At 46.9% G+C, this 22,341-nt stretch overlaps 1 protein-coding gene across 3 annotated transcripts in view; it reads left to right on the plus strand.

Moving 5' to 3' along the window:
* The window catches only part of STXBP5L (syntaxin binding protein 5L), a 208,141-nt gene that overhangs the window by 63,215 nt on the left and 122,585 nt on the right, over positions 1 to 22,341 (plus strand). For all 3 annotated transcript variants that reach the window (XM_066599260.1, XM_066599261.1, XM_066599262.1), the window contains 2 exons: positions 16,793 to 16,874; positions 20,595 to 20,695. In XM_066599260.1, coding sequence (XP_066455357.1) covers positions 16,793 to 16,874; positions 20,595 to 20,695 — 183 coding nt within the window. The remainder of the gene's footprint in view (positions 1 to 16,792; positions 16,875 to 20,594; positions 20,696 to 22,341) is intronic.

A 22,341-nucleotide genomic window follows, 5' to 3' on the forward strand; every position in this document is an offset into this window, starting at 1 on the left:
ATGGGAGTTGTGTTTCTAAGTAGTCTGGGTGTGAACGTCTTGGGCATCGGGAGCAGGATAAATATTAGGGCGCAGTAAGCGGCTCACAGGCTGAAGACCAAAATGTTCTTTACTTTTGTGGGTTTTGTATGCTGTTCTACAATTCGGAGTACTGTGTGTGTATGCTGTGAGATGAAGCATCATGGGATGAGGAATTTGTTATATTTTAAAGACCTTCTCTCCTAGAATTATGGCTCCTAAAGGAAATTATGGCACGTGTAAACTGCCTACCAGTCTGTAATAGGGACCGTCAGGGACCTTACAGAAATTATAGATAAATGGTTTAGGTATGTTGCAAATTGCTAAAATAGTGTCAGGAACGAAAGAAGCTACATAACTACAGTATGTATGTATGGGATAGCAGCGGCCTGAGCCTTGTTAGTTAATGCTTCTCATCCAAGTATAATCTGTTTCCTTTAGTCCTAACAGCAGCACAATGATGGGGGATATTCTGTCGCTGTGAACTGACCGCACAGATGGAATTCTTAATGGCATAAATAAAACCTAATAGAAGGCCCCCCTCCCACTCCCCTATATGAGGGCACTTCCCCTCTAACCCCCCTCCCACTCCCCTATATGAGGGCACTTCCCCTCTAACCATTCAGTGATGGTATAAAGAAAAAAGGTGCAGAGAGGCTGGGAAGCTTTGCTGCTGTTAGGACAAAGAGTCCTTTTAGACAAGAGTATTATCATGTTGAATGAGCGAGTGACGTCATCGCAAGCTCATTCGCTCTCGTACGGCCTGTTTAGACAGGTAGATACATCGTTGGCTTGTTCAAACGACAATTGTTCAGTCTCTCACATTCGCTGTTTACGCGAGTGAGGGGGACTGAACGAATCCTGTTTAACCCCTTAGTGATGGCCCTATAGTGTTTTTACGTTCTGCCATTGCAGGACGTGTGTGGAGCTGCTATCTCCCTCCATACATTGCGGGTGTCTGCTGTTTTGTTACAACTGACACCCGCAGGCAACAGCCCCGACACGCCGCACAGTTGATTGGGGCTGTTAACCCTTTAAATGCCCCGCTGTCAATTCTGACAGCGTCATTTAATTCGGTCCCGTACGAGCCCCCCGCGTTAATATCGGGGGAGCCGTGTGGGTGTCATGGCAGCCGGGGGCCATCGGGAAGGCCCCAGGTCTGTCTTGGCAGTATGGCTATGAAGCCATCCCCATGCGGTGGCTTGATAGACTGCCTGTCAGATTGCAGTATGATGTAATGCTGTATCATTACATCATACTGCAGATGCGATTAAAGAATCGCAAGACTAAAAGAAAATGTAAAGATAAAAACAAAGTTTTACTAATTATTTATAAAAAAAAAAGTAATAAGTGGAAAAAAAATCCTTTTGCCATATTTACAATAAAAGAATCTAAATAATAAAGCAAACAAGTATTTTCTATCGCTGCGTCCGTCAAAGTTTGATCTATCAAAGTAATGCATTATTTACCGTGCACGTTGAATGACGTTTGAAAAAAAAAAAATAAAGAATGCCAGAAATGCGGGGTTTTTTTGTTTGTTTTTTTTTTTGTCACCCTGTCTCCAAAAAAAAGTGATTAAAAAGCGATCAAAATGTTGTACGTATTCAAACATGGTACAACTGGAAACGACAGGATGTACCGCACACAATGAGCCCATAGACACTTATGTCAACGGAAAAATAAAAGCTATTGTACGCAGAAAATGGAGACAGAAAATTAATTTAAAAAATTTTTTCATATCATTTAAAAATAAAATACAAGTAGTACAGCAAAAAAACGTGAGATTTCTGCCGGGAATGCGATCCCTGTGACCCCAGCCTAAGGTTTCTGTGTACATCTAGAGGCTGAGTCTTTCCTCTTCTTCAGGAGAAGACTCAGGATTGAAGCCTGGCAGTATTACAACCTGGTTTGTATTTAAAAAGGAAGGGACTTTAGGCATAAAGGTAGGCAAAAATCTTAGAAGACCCTTTTTTGGCAATAAGGTAGTATAGGGTTCAGAAACCCCAAAGGCTTGTAATTCTCCCATCCTCTTAGCTGAGGTTACTGCTAGTTAGAATGTCACTTCCATTGAAAGGAATTTTAAGTCAACCTCCTCCAATGGTTCGAAAGGACGATTACATAACCCCTTTAGGACCACCAATGGGTCCCACTGCAAAATATGTCTGATGACCACTGATTTAAGTGTTGCTGCCCCTCTGAGGAATATTTTTACCAACAGCTCCTGTGAGATTTGTCTCTGGATTCTTGCATATACTCTTTTTGTAGAATCTGCTCTTGAACGCTGTTGTGTGTTTAGCACTGCTTCAGAAATCCCTCTACCTCATAGTAGGGACTGATCAACCTCCAGGCTGTCAAGTTGAATCTCTATAGATGTGGACAGAGCTGCGTGTCCAGAGACACCAGATTCTGCATGGGGGGAAGCCTCTAATAACACCCTTGACTTGTGCAAGAGCTGGGAGAACCACAACCTCCTGGACCAGAATGGTAGGATGGCTATTACCGTGGCTTGGTTTTGTCTAATCTTCTTCAATACCTTTGATATAATTGAAACTGGAGGGAATATATAGACCTAAACCTGCAAGAGATTAACAGAGCATCAACTGCTAGGGGGTTGTACCCCTGGTATAGGGAGCAAACTCTCTCCACCTTGGTGATGTTCTTGGTCGCCCTCAGGTCAACCTCTGGTTTACTTCACCTGAGAGTGATGTACTGCAAAATTTCTGGGTTCATAGCCCACTTTCCAGAAACAGAGAGAGACCTTGGTTCAGTCAGCCTGCTATTACATTGCATGTCCCACAGATCTGAACTGCTGTAAGGTGGGCTAAATTCTTCTTTGCTCATCTCCTAATCTTTCCTACTTTGATTTGGAGGGGCTGAGATCAAGTGCCTCTCTGCTTGTTGATGTAGAGGACCACAGTCATGTTGTCTGATCTGAACTTTTACTACTTCCCCCCTTGATCCGAGGGGTAAAGTGAATTAAGGCAAAGTAGATTTCCAGAAGTTCTCATATTGGTGGACAAATCTCTTTCCTGGGACATCCAAATCCCTTATACTGTGTGCTCCTCCAGATGAGCACCTCAACCCAGTTGGGATGCATCCATGCTCAATAGAGTCCGAAGATGTTGGACTGTAGACTTTCCATCTATCAGGTTGCTACACCAATGAAGGAAATGGGTTTTGCAATACAGGGTGAGCTTCTTGTGCAATCCCTTGAGAAAATGGTTCCAATGGCTCAAGACCTTTTGCTTTAGAGGCCATAAATGCCACTGGGCCCATGGTACTGCTTCAATAGTTGTAGCCATAAGGCCAAGGGCCCTCATCAGGGTGCTGATTGTTGTTGTTCGGGGAATGGTCAGAAATTTGGCAGCAGCTATTGCTCCTTCCTCGAAGGGGTTAGTGATATGGTCATGCGAGTAGAGTTTTTGATATACCCCAGGAATCTTTTCTCTGTTTAAGGCAGGGTGTCTGACTTGTCCAAATTTATCACCAAGCTTAAGTGTTTGAGGAACTCTGCTACTATATAAATCTGGTGTGCTACAAGCTCCCTGGAGGCTACCAGCAGGAGCCAATCATCCGAATAAGGAATGATAGACGATCCCCAAACCTAGAGGACTGCTGCTACCGCTAAAATCACTTTTGTGAAGTTGTATGGAGCGGATGAGATGCTATAGGCAGACATGTAAACTGGTAGTGTTTGATAACCCTTGCCATACATACGGCAATTCTTAGGTACTTCCTGTACTGACTGACAGCTGGAATATGAAGGTAAGCATCCTTCAGATCTACGATGGCAATGAAATTCCCCGACTGTAGAATATTTATAATGGACCATATTGTCTCCATTCTGAATCTTCTCTCCCATATGTAGCGATTTTAAGTATCTGAGATCTATGATCATCCTCCACCCCCCTGTGGATTTTCGGATCAGAAGTACTGGAGAATAAACACGTTTTCCTCCCTCTGCAAAGGGCACTTCTTCTAGTGCTGCCTTGCCTTGTTATTTGGGGGTGGTGCCCTCTAGGGACTCCTGTTTTTCCTGAGACAAACAGGAGGTGTGAACAAGTCTGTTTCTTAGCGGTGCAATAAATTCTATAGCATAGCACAAATGGATTATCTTAAAGGGGTTCTGTCTTAAAAAAAAAATCTATACTTGCCTCTTTCTCCCTCGTCAGTCTACTTACAAGATCTTCACCTCCCCTACCTTCTCCTGTCTCCTGCAGCCCAGGGGGGAGGGTGGGGGTCACCTCACCTCTAGCTGGCTGATTCTTCCACTTCCTCTGATGGTATGTACATTGGCTGGCAGTCTTCTTCCTGCCAGCCAATGTACGTTACATCACAGTTCCCAGGCCAGCAGGGGGAGTGCCGATCATTCTTCATTGATTGCTCATGCGTGCGATCAGTGAAGCTACGGCACAGGAATGACAAACTGGCAAAACCTCTTTAAGGACCCATCAGTTCTGAATTGATGTTAGCCAGCTTTGGAGGAACAGGTTAAGATACTCACCTACAAGAGCATCTAATATTGCCACATGGCGTCAGAAATCAGCTCTTTTCTTTTGCCTAGATTCTTGAGCGCCTGGCACCCCCTTTCTGACTAGAGCTATGCTGGTGTTGTGCTCTTGTTTGTTGGCATCAGATTTTGCCGGCTTGATCTGTCTTCTGGTAGGACCACTGTACCACGCAATAGGTTTGTAATTGCTACCTTGTCAGCTTTGGGGGGCAAACCCTAGCTTTTGATTTGCTTCTCCTTAATAGGGAACAAAGACTTGTAGTGTCTTGAAAGTACTGGACATTTCTCTGGGTGCTTACATTCTGCCATCATTGCTTTATTTGAAGTATTGTCCACTTTGAAGACCCTAGGTCCCCTGGAGGTGGACTCCGAGGTTTCCCCCAAATCAGCATCCTTGTCCCTTGGCCTGATGACTCTCAGAAGTTTGGGGATCTTCTCGATTTGGAAAATATAATTTTCCCTCCGTGTTTTCATCTTCTGAGGATGAAGAAGAATATTCGTCCTCACTCAGATTTCAGACATCAGCCTCCAATAGATAATGCAGTTGAGCAGGAGCCACTGATCAGAGCTGTATCCTAACGGTGCCTTTACACGGAACGATTATCGTTTATCTGTGCGTCTAAACAATGCCCGAGCGAACGAGCAAACTGACATCGTTTGGGTGAACGATTTCTCGCTGTCTAAAAGCACTCAAGGCTATGGCTATGCAACGACTTTTTGCTGTGATGGGGGTTATGCAACCAAAATAACTGTTTAATAGAGATGAGCGAACGCGTTCGTCCGAGCTTGATATTCGTGCGAATATTAGGGTGTTCGGGATGTTCGTTATTCGTGACGAACACCATGCGGTGTTCTGGTTACTTTCACTTCCTTCCCTGAGACGTTAGCGCGCTTTTCTGGCCAATTGAAAGACAGGGAAGGCATTACAACTTCCCCCTGCAACGTTTAAGCCCTATACCACCCCCCTGCTGTGAGTGGCTGGCGAGATCAGGTGTTCGCCTAATATAAAAGTCGGCCCCTCCCGCGGCTCGCCTCAGATGCGGTGTGAGTTAGATGAGGGACAGTGCTGTTTATACCGGAGCTGCTGTAGGGAAAGAATTGGTAGTTAGTGTAGGCTTCAAGACCCCCCAAAGGTCCTTATTAGGGCCACTGATAGCTGTGTGTTGGCTGCTGTTAGCAGTGGGATTTTTTTTTTTCTCAAAATCGCCTCTGCAGACCGTTGCACCTGGCATTAGGGACAGAAGTGCTGCATAGGCAGGGAGAGTGTTAGGAGTGAGTGTAGCCTTCAAGAACCTCAACGGTCCTTTCTAGGGCCATATTTATCCGTGTGCAGTACTGTCCAGGCTGCTGTTGGCTGTGCTGCATTTTTTTTGGGCTTCTCAAAATCGCCTCTGCAGAGCATTCCACCCTCCATTGATACTGCAGGGAAAGAATTGTATAGGCAGGGCCACAACACAGTTATTATTCATAGAATATACGCAGTGCTGCCTGTTGGTGGGAAAAAACTGAAAACAAATCTATTTGTCCAGCCTCTGTCCGTCCTTACGGGCGGTGGACACGTGTGAGCTGCGTGAAAAACATTGCTAAATCATACGCAGCCAGCTACGCTTTACTGCTGGGTTCGCCATTTGCTTTCCTTAATTGGGAAAAAAAATACCTGCTCTCCAAGAGTTATAATAACTCTGCTACCCTCACGTTCTGTGACACATAAGCAGGGACACAGCACAGTTATTAAACTTCTCAGGTTCATTGAATATACGCAGTGCTGCCTGTTGGTGGGAAAAAACTGAAAACAAATCAATTTGTCCAGCCTGTGTCCGTCCTTACGCCTGTGGAGACGTGTGAGCTGCGTGAAAAACATTGCTAAATCATACGCACCCAGCTACGCTTTACTGCTGGGTTCGCCATTTGCTTTCCTTAATTGGGAAAAAAAATACCTGCTCTCCAAGAGTTATAATAACTCTGCTACCCTCACGTTCTGTGACACATAAGCAGGGACACAGCACAGTTATTAAACTTCTCCGGTTCATTGAATATACGCAGTGCTGCCTGTTGGTGGGAAAAAACTGAAAACAAATCTATTTGTCCAGCCTGTGTCCGTCCTTACGCCTGTGGAGACGTGTGAGCTGCGTGAAAAACATAGCTAAATCATACGCACCCAGCTACGCTTTACTGCTGGGTTCGCCATTTGCTTTCCTTAATTGGGAAAAAAAATACCTGCTCTCCAAGAGTTATAATAACTCTGCTACCCTCACGTTTTGTGACACATAAGCAGGGACACAGCACAGTTATTAAACTTCTCAGGTTCATTGAATATACGCAGTGCTGCCTGTTGGTGGGAAAAAACTGAAAACAAATCTATTTGTCCAGCCTGTGTCCGTCCTTACGCCTGTGGAGACGTGTGAGCTGCGTGAAAAACATTGCTAAATCATACGCAGCCAGCTACGCTTTACTGCTGGGTTCGCCATTTGCTTTCCTTAATTGGGAAAAAAAATACCTGCTCTGCCAGAGTTATAATAACTCTGCTACCCTCACGTTCTGTGACACATAAGCAGGGACACAGCACAGTTATTAAACTTCTCAGGTTCATTGAATATACGCAGTGCTGCCTGTTGGTGGGAAAAAAATGAAAACAAATCTATTTGTCCAGCCTCTGTCCGTCCTTACGGGCGGTGGAGACGTGTGAGCTGCGTGAAGAACAGTGCTAAATCATACGCACCCAGCTACGCTTTACTGCTGGCTTCGCCATTTGCTTTTCTTAATTGGGAAAAAAAATACCTGCTCTGCCAGAGTTATAATAACTCTGCTACCCTCACGTTCTGTGACACATAAGCAGGGACACAGCACAGTTATTAAACTTAGATAATTCATTCACTAGAGGCAGTGGGGCCTTTCGTTTTCCAAAAAGGGCAAAAATTATATTTGGCCTGCAGTCTTGCGCCAATTTATTTCCTGCCTGTGAAATCAAATCACTGGTAATACAGCATGCTGAGGGGTAGGGGTAGGCCTAGAGGACGTGGACGCGGCCGAGGACGCGGAGGGCCAAGTCAGGGTGTGGGCACAGGCCAAGCTCCTGATCCAGGTGTGTTGCAGCCGACTGCTGCGCGATTAGGAGAGAGGCACGTTTCTGGCGTCCCCACATTCATCGCCCAATTAATGGGTCCACGCGGGAGACGGTTATTAGAAAATGAGCAGTGTGAGCAGGTCCTGTCCTGGATGGCAGAAAGTGCTTTGAGCAACGTATCGTCTACCCGCAGTTCTGCGCCGTCCACTGCTGCCAATCCGAATCCTCTGTCTGCTGCTCCTCCTTCCTCCCAGCCTCCTCACTCCACTACAATGACACCTGCTCAGGAGCGGGAGCACTCCCAGGAACTGTTCTCGGGCCCTTGCTTAGATTGGGCAGCAGCGGTTCCTCTCCCACCAGAGGAGTTTATCGTCACTGATGCCCAACCATTCGAAAGTTCCCGGGGTCCGGGGGAAGAGGCTGGGGACTTCCGCCAACTGTCTCAACAACTTTCTGTGGGTGAGGAGGACGATGACGATCAGACACAGTTGTCTTGCAGTGAGGTAGTAGTAAGGGCAGTAAGTCCCAGGGAGCAGCGCACAGAGGATTCGGAGGAAGAGCAGCAGGACGATGAGGTGACTGACCCCACCTGGTGTGCAACGCTTACTCAGGAGGACAGGTCTTCAGAGGGGGAGTCAAGGGCATCAGCAGGGCAGGTTGCAAGAGGCAGTGCAGTGGCCAGGGGTAGAGGCAGGGCCAGACCGAATAATCCACCAAGTGTTTCCCAAAGCGCCCCCTCGCGCCATGCCACCCTGCGGAGGCCGAGGTGCTCTAAGGTCTGGCAGTTTTTCACAGAGACGCCTGACGACCGACGAACAGTGGTGTGCAACCTTTGTCGCGCAAAGCTCAGCCGGGGAGCCAACACCAACAGCCTCACCACCACCACCATGCGCAGACATATGATGGCCAAGCACCCCGCAAGGTGGGACAAAGGCCGTTCACCGCCTCCGGTTTGCACCCCTGCCTCTCCCCCTGTGCCCCAACCTGCCACTGAGATGCAACCCCCCTCTCAGGACACAGGCACTACCGCCTCATGGCCTGCACCCACACCCTCATCTCCGCTGTCCTCGGCCCCATCCAGCAGTGTAGTTCAGCGCACCGTTCAGCCGTCGCTTGCGCAAGTGTTCGAGCGCAAGCGCAAGTACGCCGCCACGCACCCGCACGCTCAAACGTTAACCGTCCGCATCGCAAAATTCATCAGCCTTGAGATGCTGCCGTATAGGGTTGTGGAAACGGAGTCCTTCAAAAGTATCATGGAGGCGGCGGCCCCGCGCTACTCAGTTCCCAGTCGCCACTACTTTTCCCGATGTGCCGTCCCAGCCCTGCACGACCACGTCTCCCGCAACATTGTGCGCGCCCTCACCAACGCGGTTACTGCCACGGTCCACTTAACTACGGACACGTGGACAAGCACAGGCGGGCAGGGCCACTACATCTCCCTGACGGCACATTGGGTGAATTTAGTGGAGGCTGGGACAGAGTCAGAGCCTGGGACCGCTCACGTCCTACCCACCCCCAGAATTGCGGGCCCCAGCTCGGTGCTGGTATCTGCGGAGGTGTATGCTTCCTCCACTAAAGCACCCTCCTCCTCCTCCTCCTCCTCCTCTGTCTCACAATCAAGATGTGTTAGCAGCAGCATGTCGCCAGCAGTCGGTGTCGCGCGGTGTGGCAGCACAGCGGTGGGCAAGCGTCAGCAGGCCGTGCTGAAACTACTCAGCTTAGGCGATAAGAGGCACACGGCCCACGAACTGCTGCAGGGTCTGACACAGCAGACCGACCGCTGGCTTGCGCCGCTGAGCCTCCAACCGGGCATGGTCGTGTGTGACAACGGCCGTAACCTGGTGGCGGCTCTGCAGCTCGGCAGCCTCACGCACGTGCCATGCCTGGCCCACGTCTTTAATTTGGTGGTTCAGCGCTTTCTGAAAAGCTACCCACGCTTGTCAGACCTGCTCGTAAAGGCGCGCCGGCTCTGCGCACATTTCCGCAAGTCCCACACGGACGCTGCCACCCTGCGCACCCTGCAACATCACTTTAAGCTGCCAGTGCACCGACTGCTGTGCGACGTGCCCACACGGTGGAACTCTACGCTCCACATGTTGGCCAGGCTCTATGAACAGCGTAGAGCTATAGTCGAATACCAACTCCAACATGGGCGGCGCAGTGGGAGTCAGCCTCCTCAATTCCTTTCAGAAGAGTGGGCCTGGTTGGCAGACATCTGCCATGTCCTTGGTAATTTTGAGGAGTCTACCCAGGTGGTGAGCGGCGATGCTACAATCATTAGCGTCACCATTCCTCTGCTATGCATCTTGAGAAATTCCCTGCAAACCATAAAGGCAGCTGCTTTGCGCTCGGAAACGGGGGCGGGGGAAGACAGTATGCCGCTGGATAGTCAGGGCACCCTCCTGTCTATTTCTCAGCGCGTACAGGAGGAGGAGGAGGAGCATGAGGAGGATGAGGAGGAGGGGGAAGAGACAGCTTGGCCCGCTGCTGACGGTACACCGGCTGATTGCCTGTCATCCTTTCAGCGTGTATGGCCTGAGGAGGAGGAGGAGGAGGAGGAGGAGGATCCTGATAGTGATCTTCCTAGTGAAGACAGCCATGTGTTGCGTACAGGTACCCTGGCACACATGGCTGACTTCATGTTAGGATGCCTTTCTCGTGACCCTCGCGTTGCACGCATTCTGGCCACGACGGATTACTGGGTGTACACACTGCTCGATCCACGGTATAAGGAGAACCTGCCCACTCTGATTCCCGAAGAGGAAAGGGGTTCGAGAGTGTTGCTATACCACAGGACCCTTGCGGACAAGCTGATGGTAAAATTCCCAGCCGACAGCGCTAGTGGCAGAAGGCGCAGTTCCGAGGGCCATGTTGCAGGGGATGTGCGTAGATCGAGCAGCATGTACATCCCAGGCAGTGCAACAGTCTTTAAGGGCCTGGCCAGCTTTATGGCTCCCCACCAAGACTGTGTCACCGCTCCCCAGTCACGGCTGAGTCGGCGGGAGCACTGCAAAAGGATGGTGAGGGAGTACGTAGCGGATCGCACGACCATCCTTGGTGACGCCTCTGCCCCCTACAACTACTGGGTGTCGAAGCTGGACACGTGGCCTGAACTAGCCCTGTATGCCCTTGAGGTGCTTGCTTGTCCTGCGGCTAGCGTGTTGTCGGAGAGGGTGTTTAGTGCGGCTGGGGGAATCATCACAGATAAGCGTAGCCGCTTGTCAACCGACAGTGCCGACAGGCTAACACTCATCAAGATGAACAAAGGCTGGATTTCCCCAGACTTCTGTTCTCCACCAGCGGACAGCAGCGATACGTAAGCAATACGTAGGCTGCACCCGCGGATGGAAGCTACGTTCTCTCTCACCATCCAAAACGGGGACATTTCTGCTTCATCAATCTGTGTCTAATATTCCTCCTCCTCCTCCTCCTGCTCCTCCTCCTGAAACCTCACGTAATCACGCTGAACGGGCAATTTTTCTTAGGGCCACAAGGCTCACTCAAATAATTTTTCTGAACAATTTTTATAAGTTTCAATGCGCTTAAAAGCATTGGAACTTTAACTTGAACCAATTTTTCGTTACACTGGGCTGCCTCCAGGCCTAGTTACCACTTAAGCCACATTAACCAAAGCGATTAATGGGTTTCACCTGCCCTCTTGGCTGGCCATGGCCAATTTTTGGGATGTACATTAGTACTGTTGATACAGCAATTTTTGTGGGCCCTCGCCTACAGTGTAATCAAATTAATTTTTAGCCCACCTGCATTACAGCTGACGTTACCTCAGCTGTGTTGGGCAATGCAATGGGATATTTTTGTGTACCGCCGGTGGGTTCCAGGGAGCCACCCATGCTGTAGGTGCACACTGAGTTTTTAATACTTCTGTACACTTCTAAAGAACCCGTCTGACTGGGGCATGCAGTGTGGGCCGAAGCCCACCTGCATTACGCACGACATTACTACCTCAGCTGTGTTGGGCAATGCAATGGGATATTTCTATGTACCGCCGGTGGCTTCCTGGCACCCACCCAGGCAGTGGGTCCACAGGGAGTTAAACCTACATGTGTCCACTTCTAAAGAACCCCAGTCTGACTGGGGCATGCAGTGTGGGCCGAAGCCCACCTGCATTACGCACGACATTACTACCTCAGCTGTGTTGGGCAATGCAATGGGATATTTTTGTGTACCGCCGGTGGGTTCCAGGGAGCCACCCATGCTGTAGGTGCACACTGAGTTTTTAATACTTCTGTACACTTCTAAAGAACCCGTCTGACTGGGGCATGCAGTGTGGGCCGAAGCCCACCTGCATTACGCACGACATTACTACCTCAGCTGTGTTGGGCAATGCAATGGGATATTTCTATGTACCGCCGGTGGCTTCCTGGCACCCACCCAGGCAGTGGGTCCACAGGGAGTTAAACCTACATGTGTCCACTTGTAAAGAACCCCAGTCTGACTGGGGCATGCAGTGTGGGCCGAAGCCCACCTGCATTAACCCTTTCCAGTCCACTGTGTGACCTGTGAAGACATTAGGGTTTAAGGCTGTACAGCTCCGTTGTTGGTAGACGTCCGTCGGGGTTCTCTTACTGTATATTGCCAGCCTCTCTGCTGTCGGAGGCTATCCTACGTGTCAGCTCATGCAGTACTGGCTTTAGCCAGCATATAGCGCCGTTGTATAACAGCAGAAAAAGAGTAAGCCCCCTAGGAAAACCATATACAAATTGGATTGGAAAGGGTTAAGCACAACATTACTACCTCAGCTGTGTTGGGCAATGCAATGGGATATTTCTATGTACCGCCGGTGGCTTCCTGGCACCCACCCATGCTGTAGGTGCACACGGAGTTTTTACTACATCTGTACACTTATAAAGAACCCCAGTCAGACTGGGGCATGCAGTGTGGGCCGAAGCCCACCTGCATTAAGCACGACATTACTACCTCAGCTGTGTTGGGCAATGCAATGGGATATTTCTGTGTACCGCCAGTGGGTTCCAGGGAGCCACCCATGCTGTGGGTCGACAGGGACTTCACAATAGGGAGTTGTACCTGCCTGTGTCTATGAATTAAAAAGCCCGGTCTGACTGGGGCATGCAGACACCTTGACAGAATGAATAGTGTGTGGCACATAGGTTCCCCATTGCTATGCCCACGTGTGCAGCTCCTGATGGCGGTGGCACAGGATTCTATTTCTCATTGCTTCTGTACAGCATTGTGGGCTATCGCTCCGCCACTTTTAAAGAGGGTCGCTGCCTAGCCGTGCCAACCTCTGCAGTGTGTGCCTGCGGTCCCTCGTCATGGCAGACGCAATTCTAAATAGACATGAGCGTGGTGTGGCATGAGGGCAGCTGAAGGCTGCGCAGGGACACTTTGGTGTGCGCTGTGGGGGGGAGGGGGGGCGGTTGGGCAGCATGTAACCCAGGAGAAGTGGCAGTGGAGTGTCATGCAGGCAGTGATTGTGCTTTGTTGGAGGTAGTGTGGTGCTTAGCAAAGGTATGCCATGCTAATGAGGGCTTTTCAGAAGTAAAAGTTGTTGGGAGGGGGGGGGCCCCACTCTTGCCGGTATTGTGGCTTAATAGTGGGACCTGGGAACTTGAGATGCAGCCCAACACGTAGCCCCTCGCCTGCCCTATCCGTCACTGTGTCATTCCCATCACTTTCCTGAATTGCCCAGATTTTCACACATGAAAACCTTAGCGAGCATCGGCGAAATACAAAAATGTTCTGGTCGCCCATTGACTTCAATGGGGTTCGTTGTTCGAAACGAACCCTCGAGCATCACGGGAAGTTCGTTACGAATAACGAACACCCGAACATTTTGGTGTTCGCTCATCTCTACTGTTTAACCATGCAACTTCACGGTCACAATATATATAGCAAATAGGTTCACAGTCCAAGTTGCATTCTCAATATCATTGTGGATCGAACACTGCCGTAGAGATCAATGGAGCCTGTCGTCACGGAATCCACGCTAAAATGGAGAATGCTGCAATTTATTTTCTGCTTCCGGAATCCGCAAATCAATTCCGCACAGGTGTGTGGAGCTGAGGACGCTCCATGCTTTCTATGGGTGACTTAACAGCGGATCTCCTGCGTGGGTGCCGATCACGGATTCCGCAATTCACATCCGCCCGTGTGCATAGGCACATCCTTATCTGTCTGCTCCATCTTTATCACTGATATCTGGATATAGGCTTGTCTACCCTTGCAGCCAAGTTTATTTCCTTTGCTTCTAATGCAGCTAAATTAAAAAGTTAAGTGACTTTGTAAAGAGTCTTTATTAAAATTTTCCTGATGATATATGTCTGTGCAGATCTCGGTATCTCCATGGTTACAGACCACAAACAAACCCTGTGTAGTCTGATCCTGCAGTCGTGTGACACTTGTTTCCCTTATGCCTCCTCTTCTACTTTGTATAGGTTGGGAAGAGGGAGTGGAGGTCTGCAAAAGAGCTGTATACACAAAACGGCTACGTGTGACTTCACTTCTTTTTAGTATCCCTGTCGTTGCCGTGTCGAGATTCAATACGTAGATTTTGCCCATTGTGACCACAATGGCTAAAAGCAGATGACCTACTAAAGCAACAGGATTCTACAAAGATGAAAAATCGTCTGTTTTTGCAGACCCAACATGGACAATTTTTTTTTCTTTTTTCATGCTCATATGCCTCTATGCCTTACACAGGCATAAAAAACGCTGTGCATATGCATGCAACTGCGTATTTGCGACACTTTTACGCAATCCCATAAACTTTAATGGGCAATTTCGGTCCATGATACGTAAGTGTGTAAAAACAGCTTGTTATATCCCAAATGCATATCAATGGGGTATACTGCGTTAAAAAAATGCGCATAATACGGACCGAAGATACGCCTGTGTGAATGAGCCCTGATTGTAGTGAAATGCAGCAGCAGATGAGTGAGGTTACTAGGAGGATCTGTTTAATGGCTGCTCGTTTTCCTCTGTTTGGGGGTGCCCTCTTCGCTTTACTCCGCAGCGTCTGAGGTGCAGACATCAATAAACACTGCTGTTTATTCTGCATTTATATGGAAATTGGAGGCTTAAAGTATATGTTTACCGAGCAGGGAGGAGAAGGTCTGCTGAACCCTGGATGTTCTCATCTGTTCCACGCAAATACAGCTGGCCTCGAAAATATATAACCAAGGCTTTCAGCAGCCTCCATCGCATTAACCCCCTTCATGACTGGCCACAGTAAATATATCGAGACAGCCATTGTCTGTCGTACGAAGTGCTTTCCATTATGGTCTAGCCTAGTATTACCCAACTTGTGAAACTACAACTCCCATCATGCCCTGACATCCTGTGTCTGTCAAGACATATGGTCTGTGATTTTGCAATAGCTGGGAAGCTGCAGGTGAAGAACACTGGTCCAGGCAGTACAAACACCCTCTTCCTTCCCCACTGAACTAAAGGGGCTTTGTAACTATAGTGAGACCATGGTTTTGTGCATTTTTCACGCATCCCAATAGGGTGGCCCCCTTTACATACTTATCACGATTGGTGAGATTTGTGAGGGTCACTTGCTATGTTAATGTTTATGCATCACAATCCTTTTCTAATACAGGCATGAATGCAGTGGCGCAGAATATGACCCTGGGAGACCCCCAAACATGAGTGAGTATAGGACCCCTGTAATTGAAGAGGAGGTACAGTCAGTGATTGTTAACCCGCATCTCCAGGAGCAATACCTATAGGACTGAGAATCATGTTTGTCATCGAGACACATGAGTCACAGTCATTCTCCTATGTAATTATATAATCCTTTTCTAATGGCCCCGTGTGATCACTTGTAAAGCTTTTATCGCATGTTTGACGATGTAAATGCAGGAAACTATTTCTTTTTTTTCTTTTCTTAAATTGATTTCTTCAAGAAAAAAACCAGACTGAAAGAAGAACTTTAATATAAAACACAATACAGAATTACCTGATATTACCTTAAGCTGAAAAATGAAAATAACAGAAGCCCTGGATGAGCTGAATGGCACCCAATGGACTTTATTAAGTGTAATCGGGTCCATCGGGTTTCATTTATGCCATTCGGAATTTTCTCAGACAAAATCTCGCAGTATACTGTCCTTAGGTCTGCGCCGGAAGCTTCGGATGCAGATATGGACATACCCCTACAATAATGTAAACTACCAAGAGGTGTAATACTCCCATACCAATCCCCTGCCTCTCTAGTTTTTATTAGTACGACTATTGAGGTGCATACATCTTTTTGCTTATTTTTTCTTCAATTTTTTGGGGGAGCCGTGGTAACAAAAAAAAACAAACAATTCTAACATTCTGTATTTTCCCCCTTTTTTTTAGTGTGATATTTTAATAGTTCAGACTTTAAAAATGTTATTACAGCTTTTTCTATATATTTTTGTAGTCTCCATAGAGGATTTGATCTTTGTGATTATTTGCACTAATATACTGCAGTACAGTACTTCAGTATTGCAATATATACCAATTTTCAATGTTGCCTATAAAGTCCCGCAATGCTCTTTTTGACAGCTGACTGCTACCGGCAGCTGCTGTGATTGGACGTAGCTCTAATTGCAGCAGATAACTATTTAGATGCTGTAGTCAAAACTATCCTTGCATCTAAAGAGCCTGCTGGAGGTCCCTCCGGCCCCCCTTAATTCTGCCCATAACCTGGGACACAATTGCGGGTTAGCAATGGGGCAGAATGGCAGCTCAGAGCCTAGTGAAGGCTGCCATGAGGGGGACAAAAAAAACTAAAATAAAAAATCTATACTCTTAAAGGGCCTAACTGTCAGGAAATACAATTTTTTTTTATACATTTGGCCCACAATTTATCTTAAACTGGTGTATGTGACCTAAGGACCATATAGGAAACTGCTACTATGAGACCCTTAGAGGACAGGGGGTACAGTTCAGATTGACACCATCCTCCATCACTTTGAGGGCCAAAAACTGGTGGAGCCCTGGTCCTTCTTACCGTGCAGTTTTAGAATTAATGGAAGTGGGTAAGTGATTTTTTTTTTTTCCTATGGAACTTCTCCTCTGTCCGCACTTAGCGATTGGTATTGTTATGAAAAAAAGGCCCCCCTCTTCTGTGAGTACACCCCACAACGTGGAAAATTGTATTGCTATGCCACCAATGGCCCCCTCTTCTCTTGTGACAATGCAAGGTTAATTGCTTATTGGTAAACTCCTTAACTATCGCTCTACAGACTGGGCCGACCTGGTGTTGATTGCCATTGCCAGCATGACAGTGGTGCGGCCGTCCTGCATCTCCAGTTCCTAATCAATGAGGTAAGTGCCCCATTAACCCTTCTAGTTCTACCTGAGATAATCCTGCTGCCTGTACCTTCTACACATATGTACACTGCAAGCTCGTTGTGTGATGTATCATGGTCAAGAAAGCACACCGCTTTATAGAACTTTTTAAACCCATTTATTGATTACAACATGGATATAATTTATTCTGTAAATGCCAAACCCCATATAGCCAGCGCACATACATACATAACCTCTATAGTTAGTATCAATGGCTGGTGGAGGTATGGAAATGTGGTCATTAGTCAGTGACAGATGCTGCTTGGACTTTTGACGAGCGCTTTTTCCCCATAGGCCAATGGTTATAGCTCCATCCTCCTACGTTTTGAAGAGTAATCTAAGACCCTCCCAATAGGTTGTAGTGGTAATCTAAGATACACCCCATAGATTCAAGCAGTTGTTTAAAGGCCCCTTCCCCATATAGATTAGAATAATGTGGAACGATCCCACTGATTTTGGAGGGACCGGACGATTTATTTAGTGTAATAGAGCGGCCTTCTGACTCTACCTTGACAGGTGATGTCAGAGGAGAGAAGAATCAGGCATGTTGAATTTCAATGCCTGATATTTTTGCTCTGGCAGGAGAATTAAACCGCTACTAGAGTAGTTTGGCAGCGGCTTACTCCCCTTTTTAAAAAATGCCCGCTCGGAAGAAAGATTCGGGTGCCGGCGCGGGTGAGCGGTGAGTTGCGGGAGTGAGCAGGGGTGAGAGATCTCCCTTCCGTTCCCCCCTGCTCTCCCCCGCCCCCCGCCAGCACCCGAATCTTTTCTTCCGAGCGGGCAGGTACTCGCTAAGGACAATGCTCGCTCGAGTAATTGTCCTTAGCGAGTATGCTCGTTCATCTCTACCCCCCACCAAGCTGGGTACTCATTTTATGGGCCTATGAAGGATGAAAGGCTGACTCAACCTTGAGCCGGCTACCTGAACCATGAACTCGTGGGGGTTGAATTCGCAACCTTCAGGTCACGAGTGAGAGCTTAGGACTGCATTACTGCTGCCTTAGCACTCTGCGCCACACGGGGCTCTATGAATTCAGAAAATGTGCCCTTGCCTAAGAATGAATTTGTATGTGGAGGTCAGCAAGAATAACTGTTGGCCAAACACTACTGAATACGTATGGACACTTGAAGGTAGTTCCCAAAGACTCTGTGGCTGCCTTTCAAGGGTTGCATAGGAAATCTACATATTGGCCACCATCAGCAGCTTGCAAGAAACCTTTTCTAGAACAGATTGATGAGACCTGAGAGGAAGGGTTGGAGCCATGGGCTGGGGCAAAGCCTAACACCACACAGTTAGATCCTGTCAGGCTGACGGGAACTCAGGGAGTAATGGAAACAACATAGCGTGCTGTGCAACACTGTATCCATAGCTCCCATTCACTTCAGTGAGAGCTATGGAAGCGGCACTGTGTTAAGTGTCTATTTCCGTGGAGCCTGTGGTTCCCCAACTCGGCTGTGAAAAGCAGAGATGGGAATACCCTCTTATTACCCCCTTGAGACAGTTGGGGCTATAGCAGCAATGTTGTCTGGTAACCAGACCACCCTTTAAGACTGCCAACGGCTCCAATGTCCGTCGCTCTGGGCTTAATTTATCAAGCAAATCTCCAAACTGGGAGAATCTGCCCCTCTGATCATCCATAATGTTAGGGGTGCAAGGAACACCATTCAAAGGGACTAGATCACCATTTTTTTAAATGAATTAAAACCAGATAAACCTATTCCATTTTTCGTTTCTGATTTTATTTTCTGATTGTAGATTTTTTTTTTATTCTGTTGTCTATATGACAATGGGGCAACCTATCAGGCTTTGTGGTCAGTGTGAAAAATGCAGAATTTTAGGATTTAAAAAAAAATATATATAGATTGTGATTGAAAATTAAAATATACGTTTTTTTAAAAATGTTTGTTTAACAAAAATGTGATTTATATAATAATTTTCTGATGACACATCCCTTCTAATAAGCCTCTGTCACCAAAATACAGCTTTTCTGTGTTTATAATAATGATTATAGAGTCACATGATAAGTTTATTCCTGAATGTTCCCGTATGTATCTTTAGAAAATATTTCCTGATTCATTGACCTTATTCATAAGCGGTTCTGCCTTTGTTCAGCCTTCTTTTTAAGCAGCTGATTGGTCAATCATACCATCTGACATAATATCCTTAATCTGATTGGTCAGAACTTCCATTGCAGCAGCAGCCTGTAGACTCATTCAGACAGAAGCCGACCCTCCAAGTACCTGCACAATGACATAAAGAAACACTAAGTAAAACAAAATATCACTTACAAGAATGCTCACATAGGAAAAAATCATAAACTAATACAATTTGCACCCCAAATCTGGTGATAGATACAATATAAAAAAAGTCAAATTTCCATGTGAGTTTTTACCTAAAGTCGTTAGGGGTGAAGGCGGTGGGCTTTTTCATCTGGATTTCTGTAAAGTAAATTATCCACTACAATTTGCCAGGGCATCAGCTGATAATCTATATTATCCCATGTGATCCACTAGTGCAGATTTGGCAGAAAATCCTGTATAAAATTGCGCAGAACTATTCTGTCTAGCAAAATGTTGATCAGAATGCCGGAAGCTGGACAGAGTCCATAGTAGTCACTGGAGTCCGGTGTAAGCCGGCATGTACCAAATCTGAGAACAGAATCGGACAACAAAAATCACCCGTAGCCCCGGGGCAGATATGAATGGGGCCTAAAACCATTGCTTCCAGCTCTATTAAAGGGGATGTCCGATTGTTGGATGATTTTACGGAGTATAGTTGCAGATGTGATAAAATAACAAAAGCAACAGCACTTACTCATCCTCTACCCCGGCAATCCAGCGCTAAAGCCCCATGGCCCTCCCACTTGGGAATAGCCAACAGTTGACCGTTGCAGCCAGTCGGAGACTGCCAGCGTCTGGTGCTTCTCTCCTGGCATCATGGCTCCCAGCATCTGAGCAGTGATGACCAGAGAACAGCAAGACTGGGAAGACCGTGGGGATGCAGCGCTGGATCGCTGGGGTAGAGGATGAGTAAGTGCTGTTGATTTTGTTGCTTTAACACATCTGCAGCTATACTTAAAAAAATGTACAGCAAACAGACAACCCCTTTAACAAAAAGTGTAAGTTGAGTCCCAAATGCAATATATGAATGCATAGAACCCCATATAGCAAACACCTCGTACTTCCCATCTTACCTATAGATTCTGTTGCTCATGGCCCTACAGCACGATTTCCAGTCCCTGCATATAACTTGTTCTCCCTACAATCAAGGCTAAACAATGTCCAACTAATTCCCATAGTAAAGCGAAAGATACATTTGCTTAAGAGTGACAGAAGTGCATAGGGGTACAAGGATGGGTAGATGCCCATGTCAGTGAGGTATCTGCCCACCTGCAGCTGTACGCCCTGACTAAAGGCATGTATTCTGTTATGTAATTGGTTTCTGCTCAACACCTATCAAACATGGGTAATCTTTCAGTAAATGCCCAGGGTGGGTCATGAGGCTAGTCACATAATACAGTGATCGTTGTCTGTGCCAATATGCCAGTGTAGGGCATGAAGAAAGGGGCTGAAAAGACAATAGGTAGAGATTGTTGTGTGCTACCTCTTTTTGTGGACCCACCTGAACACCATGCCCTTCTCCCAGATGTTCTGTCTTCATGCCTGGTTATTCCTGTGCTTTCCTTGTGTCCGCAGGGTGCCTTGGTCACTGCATGTGCCGACGAGACGCTTCACTTGTGGAGCCTGAGACAGAAGCGTCCAGCTGTGCTCCATTCCCTTAGATTTAACAAGGAACGGTAAGAGGAGTAGCACTCTGCAGAAGTAATCCTGCTAATGGATATTACTGATTTGCTAGGGGAGCGAGAGCCACGCAGCAGATCTGTAGGCACATGTGCCCAGTAGATGAAGAGTAGAGCCAGATCTGCACGGCTGGCAACTCAGCGTGACCCCTATTATATCCTAAGTGGAAAAGGCAGGCAACTTGCAACTACCACAGCCTAACACTAAATGCTCGGTGTATGTACACTGAGAATATGTTACAATTCTCCTCCCTGCCACGTTCACTGGTTAATTTACAGATTAGACATTTGCCACTGAATATCCCAGATAGTCCTTTAACTCGTTCTAATCCAATATCCCTGCCAGTCGCACACTCCCCAGCTCTTATTTATATTGGATAGGAAAGTGCGTTGTGGATTCATTGGAATTACTCAACAGAAACATATAAAAATGAGCTTTAATGGTGATTTTATTAGCAATTTTTTGAAAATCAAAAATTTCCAATCCAGCATCGGCCCTCGTCTGACATAAGATTTCGCTGCATAGCTCTGATATCAGTGGCTGTTCTGCATATGTATGCTACAGTACACGGGACAGCACTCCATCGGAGCGCTATCCTGTATACTGTAGCATACATATGCAGAACAGCCTCCGACATCATGGCGCTGTCCCGCATACTGTTAGAAATATGTGTCTGACCTTGTCCGATATCAAAGCTATGCGGGGAAATCATACTGTCAGACAAGGGCCAACACTGGATTGAAAACGGTCATGGGGCTTGTCCATGAAAATCATGTTCTAGTTTATATAGGTAGAGTGGAGATAAGTAGGTAAGTTTTTGTGAATGCATCCTGTACTGCAGAGCTGCACTCACTGTTCTGTTTGTGGAGCCGCTGCGTACATACATTACTTATCCTGTACTGATTCCGTATTATACTCTAGAGCTGCTGGTAGAGTTGCTGTGAACACACATTACTTATCCTGTACTGATCCTGATTTATTGTTCAATCCGTTTTTATTGACATTTTTCAATAGGATAGGTTACAAAACATACAAATCTCAAAAAGGTCTCGCAGGACCTATAAAACGCGTATAACAAAAGACATAACATAAATGAATCGGCCTCGTCTTGAAAATATCCATCTAAAAAAAAAACTCTTGAAGGAGCCTAGTGGGTGACCCCAATAATGATAATACGCGAACTGATCCTGATTTATATGCTGTATTATACTCCAGAGCTGCACTCACTATTCTGCTGGTGGAGTCACTGTGTACATACATTACTTACCCTGTGCTGATCCTGCGTTACAGCCTGTATTGCACTCCAGAGCTGCACTCACTATTCTGCTGGTGGAGTCACTGTGTACATACATTACTTATCCTGTACTGATCCTGAGTTACATCCTGTATTGCACTCCAGAGCTGTACTCACTATTCTGCTGGTGGAGTCACTGTGTACATGCATTACATTACTTATCCTGTGCTAATCCTACATTGCATCCTGCATTATACTCCAGAGCTGCACTCACTATTCTGCTGGTGGAGTCACTGTGTACATACATTACATTACTTATCCTGCACTGATCCTGAGTTACATCCTGTATTGTACTCCAGAGCTGCATCCATTATTTTACTGGTTGTTACTGGAAGCAGTCAGCAGTAT

The sequence above is a fragment of the Eleutherodactylus coqui genome, chromosome 4, assembly GCF_035609145.1.
Source record: "Eleutherodactylus coqui strain aEleCoq1 chromosome 4, aEleCoq1.hap1, whole genome shotgun sequence".
Lineage (NCBI taxonomy): Eukaryota > Metazoa > Chordata > Amphibia > Anura > Eleutherodactylidae > Eleutherodactylus > Eleutherodactylus coqui.